Source organism: Coenobita brevimanus, chromosome 34 (assembly GCF_032717465.1).
Source record: "Coenobita brevimanus isolate Jiangsu-jjx chromosome 34, ASM3271746v2, whole genome shotgun sequence".
In the NCBI taxonomy this organism is placed as follows: domain Eukaryota; kingdom Metazoa; phylum Arthropoda; class Malacostraca; order Decapoda; family Coenobitidae; genus Coenobita; species Coenobita brevimanus.
In genome coordinates this window covers 14,655,949-14,669,190 of record NC_136987.1, presented here as the reverse complement: position 1 = coordinate 14,669,190, position 13,242 = coordinate 14,655,949, and the positions used below count along the sequence as shown (strand labels likewise).

The window sequence follows — 13,242 nt, the reverse complement described above, 5'->3', positions numbered from 1 at the left end:
TCCCCTCCCTCCCCTCCCCAACTCCAACCCAGCACCATCACTCTTCCCTCCCACTACCCCACCTCCCCTTCTCTTCCAGGCCTCTCCCTCTCAGCCCCCCTTATTCCAGTGTGACTTGCCGCGCATAAAGGAACCAGCCTGAGACACGAGGTGCAGGAGGATAGGTGATTATTTATGACCACGACGGTACCTTTTTCTTCCTGCAATGCTTATGCATAACTTTGGACGAACAATATATATGAATTTTTAAATATACCAAACTGTATGAATTTGACCCTGTTGAAGGAGCTGTGTAACTTGTGGATCTACAAATAAACTGCGATGATACATACATATATCTATCTATTATTTATCTATCTATCTATCTATCTATCTATCTATATATATATATATATATACTGTATATATGAACGGATGGAGATATAAAAGAAGTACAAGGTAGGGCAGTGAATACTGAAGTGTTCTTAATGAAAGAGAGTGAGATCGGAAACTTGCTGTGCTGCCGACTGCTGATAATATTGCAATATAAAATGATGATGAAAGGGAGTTTTGATGCTTAGTGAATGACCCTGGGAATATACTGTATGTATGAAACGAAATATAAAATTGGAAATATAAAGAAAAAATGCTTTGGTCCTTGAGAGAAATGATGTAACAGAATGCACGGTGAGCCTCGATGGTCAGAATACGGAAAATTGACTGTCTTCAAGTATGTAAGCCTGAAACTTTACAGGATGAAATGTAGGAAAGAGTATAGTAGGAAAGAACGATTGCAAGTTCAATGAATGCATAAATAAGGACTATGGAAGTGAATACAGTGCGGAAGTCAGAGGTCGCTACATGACATTATTGTGATCCATACCCTAATGTATGGCAATAAATCTTGGATCTGATTGGAAAGACACGAATCAAGAACGAGAATAGCGGAAATAGGTTATTTGAGAGGATCATGCAGACTTACATGGATATACAGATAAATGAGGAAGTGGAGGAGAGTTGTGGTGTTAGTGTGGATATTATTGGAGGCATATGTCAAAGTACTTAGAGATGGTTTGGCCATGAATTATTATGCTATTTTTTATGCAAGGAAGAAGGAACCAAAGGCCAGGAGCCCGCAAACCGTTCCTTCCAAGAATAAAACAATACAAAAGAGAGCCACATTCAAGATCCGTTCATTTCGAGATGCCTGGACACACTGCGTTTGAAAGACTGGAGATCATAGGAAATGGGAAATATAGACAGAGGGAGACAGTTCTAGAGTTGACCTGTTGCATAAATGAAGGACTAGGAGTAACGATTAACTCTTGCATTAGACCGCTGGACCGAAAAAAAGATGAGAGTTTGTTGCTAGACGGGTGCTATGCGCTTGTTTCTATAATTTGTCTAAAGACCCTGATCAGCAAGTTACAGAACCTTCCGTAAGTCAGTCGGCTTAGAAGACCGTCGTAGTAGTGGAAAGGTTGACGAAGGTTTTGACTGATTCTCTCCCATTCGAAAAGTGCTTTATATAATCTTTACATAATCGTCTGGAGATAGCAAAATCGAGCACTCAGGGAGCCCAACACCCGCACGTTACATTATACACTTCCTGTGACTCTGACCTTTGACTGAATGTTTTCACACGAACTATTTCATCCTTGATGGGTCAAGAACCCTTGCACTAAGTTTGGTCCAAATTCGATCGAGAAAAAAAAATTATTTGATATTGTCCTGTGCCTCTGAACTTCAAACGTTTTTATGATTTTTTTATCTTTGACTGTGCTTAAACATTACCACCAAGTTCATCCGAAATCGAATACAATTTTTGGTGTTAAGAAGGATGGGAACTTTGACCTTGTCCTGTGACCAATACCTTTGACCGATTGGTCTCAAAAATCGTCCACCCTGTGCTGAGATTCCACCTGTTCACCAAGATAGGCTAAAATCGGATGTACACTGTGAAATTTTACCTTTTCCCTACCTATGACCTATGTACGACCTTTCTTGGCCAAGAGCTATCAGGGATCAGAGTGAATGGGAAAACGAAATCCTTCTGTGAAAAAAGGTGATCCGTTAAGCCATTTTAGAGCTAGGCCGTTATTGTTTTGGCGTTATGTTTTAGCTTCTTTAGGAGTTGTTTGGGGTGCATAAAAACTTGGGGATTAAGACTGTATGTTAGTAAAGACTTAGAACCTAGGAGTTTGACAGTTGCAGGTGATTTCATTTTTTTAAGGTTTATGTGCGCCTTGAAGCCATCCCTCCATGTAGTATCTACCAAAACTGATATTGTAGCTCAATACCTTATCCATTGAACTGAACTAATTTCTGACTAGCATTACATTCTATTCTTGTTAAAGAAGTTGACGCAGATTACTATTATTCTCCAGATTTATTTGGGATATACGAGTTCATTCGGCACGACAAAGAAACGTTCCGACGAAAACGAGCTTCTCATAACAAGAGGACGCTAATTTTTATGCATCAAGTAGAAAAAAAAAAAAAGAACAAAGATTACACTCATATAAAACAGATGGAAGAGGGCAAAATTTATGAGATCCTTAAAACACCAACAATCTGTCAAAGACTCCTTTCTTTCTCCCTCCACAAGAATGGTGAATGAGAGATTAATAAGTAAATCGTACTTGAGTAACATGCATGTGGGGAGGGGGAGAGAGAGACAAGGGAAGAGTTTGAGAGATGGAGTGGAGATATATATGAAAGAAGATGGCGCAGGTTGAAAGATGGAAAGCCTGATGGCTGAAGACAGGCTAATACGGAAATTAACATTTAGTGGCCTAGAATTAAAACATCTGATTATAGATGGATCGAGAGACAATATTATCCTTGCAATGATCATCTACTTTAAATATATATATATATATATATATATATATATATATATATATATATATATATATATATATATATATATATATATATATATATATACTTAAAATAGGCATCAAAATCGCAGATATTTGTAAAGAAAAACAAATCGATGTTGCAATATTCATGAATCATAATCTATAAACACAGTTTTAATGCTCAGGCCACTTCTTTCCTAACTGTATCATTTATAAAGATGAAGGATAAAGACTACAGGGGTATATTAAGAAAAAGTCAGTGAGTAAAGAGAGGCAAATGAATGATTATCTGTTAATGCCCAATAGTGGTGACGTATTTTCAGCTTATTCTTGCATTAACCAGACGATTTTACTGAGCTTAAGAGATCCCACTCGCTGCCAAAGAGTTAATCAAGACTATATTTAACCCTCAGGTTCAAAGGTCTGTCTTAAGCTAAATATAATCGCATGGAAATAACACAAATACATTTCTAAAAAGGACGCCCCTGGCCTGAAAAATTAAACAGAAGAATTCATCATGGAAATAAATCAGGTTAAATGAAGGTAGAGTCAAGTGTGCTCGTACCTAAAGCTGAAACAGAGATATGGATTGTAAAACGACGGTTAAGCGTCAAAGTTTAAGGGAATGTTATGGTTCACTGCTACTCACGCATATATAAGTACGAAGTAGTCGATGAAACTGGGAAAGACAGTATCACTGAAGTGACCATAGTTTGAGTGAGTAACTTATGGCGGTGGACAAAATGTTGCTTATTATTCACCTCTTCTGTTCTCAGTTTCATAAGGTGGGTGAAAGCATTGATAAGAAATGGGAAAGTGAGGACTGAAGTAACACAAAAAAAGATACTGAATGACAGAAATGTGATCCCTACTTTAATGTATGGAAATGAAACTTCGCCCTGTTGAAGGACACAAGTCAAAAGTGAGAGAAGGGGATATTAGAAATTCGAGAGGAGCATGTGGAACATGGAGAGACAGTCAGACGAATAAGTAATTAAAAGGGCGCTATGGTGTTGATGTGAATCTAATAGAGTGCACTCGAAGAAATACTCTGAGATAGTTTACCCACGTGGAGAGGATGGAGGATGAAAGACTAGAAGAGTATATATGAATAAAGTGAAGGGAGGAAGGTGACACTGAGGATCAGAAGGAGGGATAGGTATAAATATATATATGAGAAAAGACGTGTAATTTGAAGAGAGTGAGACTGAAGAGATTTGTAGCCGCCCGTTTGGGGATTAAGGCATCTGGCTACAGGTAAACAGAGAGCCAGGATAATATTGGTCAATTAGTTAAGGTTTCTATGTCCATGGATGATCCTCATTGCTATGATCTGTCAGGAAAGAATGAAAAATGCATTATCTAAGTGTGAATAAACACGGTGGGATAACTGGCGAAGTTTTATCCCTGACTGTACAGTCAGCTCCAGGAGTCCTGTTACCCCTTGACATCACTCTCTCGCTCACGTGGCAACGGCGCACTACTCGTTTGGGTAGGAGGCAGACACCAGAGCATTTTCTTATCAAGTAGTTTGATACAATGAATCGACGTATCAACATGCAGCTGAATGATCCACAGAGGATATAATATGAAATCTCTATGAGGGTATGTGCTGTTACTTGTAATATATATTCTCCCATTGAAGAAGGAAGTGGTGGCAGGTGAAGAGGTTGGGCGATGGAGGGGATGAAGTAAGGAAAGGGAGAGAAGGGGGGGAGGGAAAGTCAGAAGAACGAGAAAGTGAACCACCGAAGCAGAGTGAGTGGGAGACGAAGGGAAGAGGGGAAAGGGAATGAAGCTGTCCGACGTTTCAGCTGGGTTATTATGGATAATAATGATATTATTCCATCTCGCTTCTGTCATTATCTTACACGCCTTTTTAAGGGGACATCCAGGCCATAAAATCTCAAAAGGCCTCGTAAAATACAGGGTGTTCGTATCATTGATCTTCAGAATGTTTTGTCACTTCATTTTCACTTTGGCATGATACCCCAGCTTGTAATTAATTTTCACTTTTTGGCGCTGCGTGCGGGGCAATACCATGAAAGCAAAATGTAATAAAATCATGAATTATGGCTACTACACTCTGTGTAGAATACATGGCCAACGTCATAAGAGGGGAGGCGGTTAATACGAGTGGTAAGGAGAGGGAATGACTGAGGCGTAGGAGAGGTGGGGGATGGTGACATTGTGCACTGTTGCCACACGAATGAGAGCGGGATGGCAGGGAGTAACACGACTCCTGGAGCCTTCTGTAGCATGGTTGTGTATGTTCCTGTGGGATGATGGACAAAAAATGGGCTGATGACGACTTACTGAAAGGATGGACCACGACTTTGGTTTGCGAATTATTGTGGTTGATGAAGGCTGAAGGGTCATTATGTAATCACGGGCTGTATTTGCGTCTTTATCAGTTCATGAATTTACTACTAGACTACACCTTCTCCTTGGAATTAGTGTAATAGCCAGAACTAACTTTTTGACATATCAGCAAAGCAATGATGATGAAGAGGTGTGTATGAGAAGAATGACGCAGAGAAAAGTCAGAGCTGAAGCTTATGTTTCTGCGTGCCACTCTGTACATCATCAATGGGTCAGACAGGGTACTAACATTGGCAACCATATGATAACATTAAATTTCTATCCAATTAGGGTTCTATTACTAGACCATGGATACACGTATCTCGAGACGAATAAGTTAACAACAAAGTCGTAGCTCCTGATGATGAACTACCCTGGGCTTGATGAACAGGTAATTGAAAGTATCTGTGGACGGACATACCGGAAAAGTTCAAGTGCTGAAGTCATTTGATGAAAGACTACAGAAGTGTTCATGAATAGTTAAGAGATTTGTTAGGACTGCCTGAGGTGGGACCTACCTGGGTTATTGTAGTCACAGGGTATGATGACAGACTGCCCCACCTCCACCGTGAAGGTCTGGGGTCGTGCCGTGAACACGGGAGGGTCGCTTGACTCAGGGTAGTAGTACTCATACTCGTAGTTCTGGTAGCTCTTGGGCACACCTGGGGAGAAGAATGAGATAATTAGTGGCGCTGTGCTTCATGGCCAGATCTTGGGGATTCGCAAAAATATAATGTATAGGAGGGGACTGAGTGCTAACCAGCACTTACTAATCAAAATAATTATAAACAGCATTGACCATTCCCCATGTTGTGCTTGTACAGATGAGGAATGGATGGCTGGGGGATGTTTGAATTTGTGTTGCAATTAAAGGTCATACCGGGGAATATTGTCTAACAGTTAGTGGTGTTTTTGCTGACATTAAGAAACTACTTAGGGGATAAGAACATACAATTTTTGGTGATGTGGCTTGTGTACACATCTAAATGAACTACAGTTCACAAATATTAAGTCGCAATGCCCTTGTTGTTACCAGTCCCCGCCCCTGAATGGCTCGGGAACGGGTATTGTTTTCACTTTGTTTTTTTGTTTGTTTGTCTGTCTGTCTGTCTGTCTGTCTGCCTTTCTGCCTGTTAACAACTTTATGCAAAAACTACTGGTGCAATTTTGACTAAAATTATAGGGATGATAGGCAATGACCTTCTGATCATCTGATTAAATTTGGTGCGAAATTGGGCCATGGTCCAGGCTGTAGGCCCCAAAAATGTATTAAAAAAAAATAAATAAATGGAGACAGGTAAAAATCGTTTTTTCACCATAACTGCTTTCAAATTTGTCATATCGACATTAAACCAAAACCTAAAGGTGCATTTTTCAAACCTGCATCTTATAGGATAACTCATTACATCACAGGGATCACCCCCAGTTAGTGGTAGGGGGGTCAATAGGTCCATGGGGGAAACAGGTCCATGGAGAAAATTGGTCTATGGAAGAAGAAGGTCCATAAGGAAACATAAGACCATGAGGTTAAAAAAAAAAAAAAAGTCCACAGAAAATTACCTCATAAGACTAAACCAGTTAATTGTGAAACTAAGTCCATGGAGGTAAATAGATTGGCGGAGAAATTGAGTCCAAGGGAGAAATGGGTTCATGGGGGAAATAAGTCCAAGGGTGAAAATGGGTCCATGACTTAGAAATACTGTAGGTTTATGGGGAAAATAGCTAGGAAGGGAGATAACCCCCTGGCTTCTCCCAGGTTTGATTCCCAGGTCAAGTACTAGACCTTTGAGCCAAGTCCTCTTTATCTTAGTTCGTTGGTTTGTGTGTGTGTGTGTGTGTGTGTGTGTGTGTGTGTGTGTGTGTGTGTGTGTGTGTGTGTGTGTGTGTGTGTGTGTGTGTGTGTGTGTGTGTGTGTGTGTGTGTGTGTGTGTGTGTGTGTGTCCTGCTGCTGCGGCCAGGGGAATCTCCCCCTGCTGGTATGACCCACCAGACTTACGGAATACGAATAACTCCCCCCCCCCCCGCTGGAAAGGCCCATCAGACTTACCGGGTACACAAGCCCCCCACCACGACAAGGTGGTTCCCATGCTGGAGGGGGCATCAGTGTGGGGCAAACTAAGTTATCCTAAATCCACTGGCTTGTGGGGCTTCGACAGGTTAAGGCTATGGGAGTAAACCCCAAAAGAAACATCCATGAGTGGAATCCCAAGGAAGGTGGGGCTTGACAGATAGGGCTCCTGGCAGACTCGTGCAACCCTAATCAGTAGATGGTTGTCATGAATGTTTGTGCCACCATACCAGGCTGAGAAGGGCTAAGTCATGTGGTGGTAAGAACTGCACACCCTTACCTTCAAACCAATTCCATTCATTGCACAAGCCTACTGCTATACTCACCTTCCAATCCATTTCTTTCACCAAAATCAAAAGCCCTGTGGAGACAGGATGAGGTGACCTCAGAAACCCATGGATGTGGGTGGAAGATGCTCCTGCACATACGCAGGACTGGGCCAGTGGCAGCTGGCATGATGGTATAGGAGAAGTGCATGCTTTTGGCAGCATCCAGTGCAATTAAGCAGTCAGAAATGGATGCCCAACTACCGGTACTTACCCATGAAGGGGAGGGGTTTGGAAGAGCAACCTAAAAATTTGCTGCTCCACTTCCTGGGCAGATAACCACGTCTGTCGTGGCATCCCACATTGTGGCAAAAAAAAAAAAAAAAAAAAATCCCTCTGACTCTTCCTACATTAATTATACAAATCATGCTTGGTACTGACCAAGAAACACGATCACACCAAAGGATTGCACTTATTGCCCATGAACTGAAATGATACAAAATTTATCTTGCTGCCTTGTGTGAGACTTTCCTCTCAGGAGAGGGAAACTTAACAGAAGCAGGAGATGGCTATACCTGTTTCTGGAGGGGATACCCAGAAAATGTAGGAAGAAACCATGGTGTTGGCTTTGCAGTCCGAAGCAACCTACTACAGAAGATCCAAGAATCACCCGTGGGTATATCAGAAAGGCTTATGTCCTGGCGTAAACCGCTCTCTATAGGCTAATATGTAACACTTATCAGTGTCTTATGCCCCAACACTTGACTCTGAGAACACTGTCAAAAATTCTTTTTATGACTATCTGGATGCAACCATTCGCTCAATACCACATAATGACAAACCCATTCAGTTTGAAGATTTCAGTGGCATAGTAGGAAATGATAATCACCTCTAGCAAGGCATTATAGGCTTCCATGATATTGGTAACATGACCAACAACGGCCCTGGAATGTTTTCCTTGTATTCAGAACAGAGTCTGGTCATCACCAACACAATTTTCAACTTAAGAATAAACATCAGACCACATGGATGCACCCACGATCTACAAATTGGCACGTAATTGACTATGCCATAGTAAGGCAATGAGACTGAAAAGAAGTTCTTATATCCCGAGCTATGAGAGATGACGAGTGTTCAACAGACCATAACCTTAAACTCACTCAACTGCAACTAGTCATATGCCCAAAAAAGCACCATAGACCATCCTATAAGAAACTGAACTGTAGCATTTTAAAGGATGAGGGAGCTTGTAGCACCTTCCGCAGCACTATTTCAAATAAGTTCACTCAATGCCCACCACTTCACCCAAACAACAATGCAACCAACATAGACGCAGAGTGGCTGAACATTAAGACATATTCAAAGCAGTGCAGAAGAAACCCTACACTTCTCCACTTGCTGCCATAAAAACTGGTTTAATGAAAATGCTGAGGACATATATGACCTTCTTTCAATGAAAAACAGAGCACACAACAGCTGGTTGGTTCATCATAGATCCTTATCCCTAAAAACTTATTTTCAGAATCTTGGAAGTGAAACATGGAGAAAACTGCGTAACATGGAGAACAAATGGTGAACTGAGCCAGCAAAAGAAATGCAAAGACTACCTGATATTAATGACCAACATGGGTTCCACAAGTCCATAATAACCATCTATAGGCCAGCCAAACACAACGCAGCCTCTGTTCGATCAGCTGAAGGATAGCTCCTGAAAGTCAAGCAAGCAATGCTAAAAAGATGGGCACAACACTTCAATAGCAGTCCAGTCTCGAAAAAGATAACAAAACCCCTGACCCTGATGGCATACCATCTGAACTAATCAAAGAGGGTGACCAGTTACTTTACCACTGTCTCCATGATCTCTTACTGACTCTCTGGAACGAAGAACGAATTTCATCTGAATGGCATACTTCTGATACTGTAACCAACTACTGTACAGAAAGAAAGGGGGCCACTCAAATTGTGATAACAACAGAGGTATCTCCCTCCTTGTGAATGTTAGCAAATTAGCCAATATGATGTTACCCAGACTGAAAAAAGATCTGCTTGGGTCAACACTTCCTGAAACACTATGTTGACTTCGGACGGAACGAAGCACCTGTGATATGATCTTTGTTGCCTACGAGCAGAACCATGATTAATATATTGAATTAACTGATCTTGCAAAAGCATCTGACTGTCTACAGAGAACTTTCATAGAATGTTCATTTAAAGTTTTGCGTTCCACACAAATTTTTCATCATCTTGAAGAGCTTGCATGACAACATAAACGCTCATGTGTCCATAGGTGGGAGCAAATCTGAACCCTTCAATATGGATATTGGAGTACGGCAAGGATGTTTCCTGGCTCCTGCCATTTTGAACATCTTTCTCACTGCAGTCACTCTGTTAAGTCACCAACAAATGAACCCTTATGATGGAATATATACCTAGTTCCGTCTAGACAGGAACTTATTTAATCTCAGCTGTCTTCAAACACAAAGACTGAAATGCCTAATTTACTGGAGTTACAATATGCGGATGACTGGGTTGTCCTTCCACACTCCCCAGACGCCCTACAATGGCATCTCACCATGCCATACAGTTGGGCTCCAACTAAATGTCAATATAACAAATAATATTTCAGAGAAATAACCCAGTAGAGCCTCTTGCATTTCAGATAAATGGCAATAATGTAAAACAACGGAAATTGTACCTACTTTGGAAGTGTGCTCACAGATAAATATATCATTGATGCAGAAGTGTTTGCATGAATCACCCACGCCTCAGTCTCTTTTGGACGTATCAGATCCAGAGTCTTTGAAAACACCGATTTGAGAATCAAGATGAATGTATTAGTATAAAAGGGCTGTATGCTTTTTCACCCTCTTATATGGTGCTGAATCCTGAACTACCGATCAGCATCACATCAAACAGCTACAGTTGTTTCACATCCTATGCCTACAGTGCATTCTAGGATTCACACGTAAAGACAGAGTCCCTCACTCACAAATTCTCCAGCAGGCAATGTCAACCAGCATGGAAACCATGCTGGCTAAGAAGCAGCTACGATGAATCAGACACGTGTTCAGCATGCCTAGGTACTGCCTTCCTTACTAGGTTCTGTATGGCCAACTCCCTGCAGCATGGTGAAAGTTAAAGGGACAGAAGAAAAGATTTAAGAAAACCATATATGGACAACTCTGAAGAAATGCAGCATTATAGTAAAACATCTAGGAACCATTGCCTCGGACTGAAAACAATGGCAAGCCCTCTGCAGGAAAGGAACCAATCATCTCGAAGAAGCTCAGAACTTGGCCAGAGAGGAGCACAGACAATGGAGGCACAACCAAAACAGAGTTCTCCCAGCAAACCCCGACCTGACATGCAAACGGTATGGCCAAGTTTGTGGATCCAAGACTGGTCTGCACAGCCACACACATTGGCACCAAACACAATGAGAAACTCACCAACCTTGTGAGTACTGCATGCGTCATCTTCTGTAGCATAAGGACAGCTTTAAGTAAGTTGTGTGTGTGTGTGTGTGTGTGTGTGTGTGTGTGTGTGTGTGTGTGTGTGTGTGTGTGTGTGTGTGTGTGTGTGTGTGTGTGTGTGTGTGTGTGTGTGTGTGTGTGTTTAGCATACATTTCCCCATAACAGTGAAGTCGTTAAGAGAAGTTGTTTTAATCATTAAGTCAGACAGGTCCTTCTTGAGCTGCATAATATGATTTACAAGTAGCCAGAACTGAAATAAAAACAAATATTCCTTACTGAAATAAACGTGCCTACTTTCAGTTTTAGTAGGGGAAAAAATATACCAAAGATAGCAATCCTAGTGATACGATGATACCTTAGTACTCGGGGTTTCATTCTCTCAGGATTTACCTTGGAAAGATCACATTGCCTCTCCTGTTAAACCTGTCTCCTAGAGATTAGGTGTGCTAAGCCAACTCCTTGTCTTTCTTACCCCATGTACAGTTGTTGACTTAATACTGGGGTTTCATTCGTCCCTGTGTAGAGTACAACTCTCATGTGTGGGAAAACTCCCCACATATAGCTCTTCTCAACAAGGTAAAGTCAAAGTCTTTTCGTCTCATTAACTCTCCTCCTCTTCCTGGCCCCCTACAACCTTTGTCTCTTCGCCGCACTGTTGCATCTATTGCATCTTTATCTCTTTTCTGTCGCTACTTTAAAGGTCACTGCTCCTTAAAACTGTTTCTTTGCATCTTTCCACCACTACGGCGGGCGCGTAGCACCCGTCTGCAACAAATTCTCATCTTTTTTCTGTCTAACTCTTTTTCTTGGAGGGAACAATTTGCTGGTTCCTGGCCTTTAGTTCCATTTTCTTTGCACAAAAATATTCAGACACGTCCTCACTTTTAGTCAACCACTGAATCCGCTGAATGTCAATTACTCTCAAAATAAATAATGTTTGGTATCGGGATAAATAAATACGTAGGTAATGTCATCGAGGCAGTGTATTATGACTTCACTCTCACGCTTTCTTAATGCTAATGAACATTAGTATTAGGGGTTGGCTGGAACAAAATACGCAGTGGATACTAGGCAACGAGGGGGATAACTGAATATATACGTGTTGCACAAAAGCATTTGGTATTAGTAGGAACAATGTACGGAAGGTAAATCCACGAAAGGAAATGGTATTCGGATTTGATGGTTTACCTGACATTGAATCATCATCATCATAACTCGTACCATTTACCAGGGGATGTATTTTTCCCCACTCAAAAGTTCTGGGCTGTTCGCGTTCATGGTATTATTAAATGATTTCACAGTTCTGCATATGGAAGCATTCACCATAAAATAATAGAGCCATAGAGATAGACCGACAGACAAACAGACAAAACAGACAAGATATACAACACACACAAGAGAGAAAGACTGAAAAGGTTCACAGCCAATATATGCAAAATGACAAGTAAACAAACGGACTGACAACATAGAGAGATAGCCAAACGGACAATATAAACACACACGACAAACTGACGGACATGAGAGAGAGAGAGAGAGAGAGAGAGAGAGAGAGAGAGAGAGAGAGAGAGAGAGAGAGAGAGAGAGAGAGAGAGAATGAATGAAACAGTGGTTTCCCATGTTCATCTGGGCGGAAAATGAGTGGACGCGTGCCGAGAATTTTTTGTTAATGGTGTTAAATTGGACATGTCATTTAGTGGAGTGCTGCCGGACTGTGTTGGCCTAGTGGGTAAAGCCAACAGCAGCAATTACCACCTTGCCTTACACAGATGACGGTGGCAGTGGTGTAATCGGAAGCAGACACGTCCCGTAAGTTTAATCCTGCTCGATTCCTAAACCGGGCATAAGAGCTTTGGGCATGGTTCTCTGTCTGTACTGGGAACTGTAACTGCGATTAGGATTATATATTCTGCCGATGTCTGACAATAATATTGGAGGAGACAATAACTAGAGAGTCCGTTTCTCTGAAGCCAACTCGTCCAATTTCAATACTGAATACATGTTAAATGCGTCTGTTATTAGCAAGCGTGTTTTGTATGACATCGTAAATCTTCTGGACGATCAGTATACTGTAATCTGTTAAAAACATATATATAAATAAGAAAGCGAAATTATTAGCCGCCTCATTTTATAACAGATTATTGGAGAAGTGCAGTCGCACTGGCAAAAGGGAAGGGGGGGCAAAGAGTTAGTATAAATTACTTTGATTGAAGATTAGTGACAAGCGGAATGC

At 41.3% G+C, this 13,242-nt stretch overlaps 1 protein-coding gene across 1 annotated transcript in view; it reads right to left on the bottom strand.

Moving 5' to 3' along the window:
* Positions 1-13,242, bottom strand: part of LOC145396005 (protein amalgam-like) — a 323,136-nt gene that overhangs the window by 30,944 nt on the left and 278,950 nt on the right. Inside the window, exon 2 of the mRNA XM_080269471.1 lies at positions 5,723-5,866. Within this exon, the coding sequence (XP_080125597.1) occupies positions 5,723-5,866 (144 nt within the window). The remainder of the gene's footprint in view (positions 1-5,722; positions 5,867-13,242) is intronic.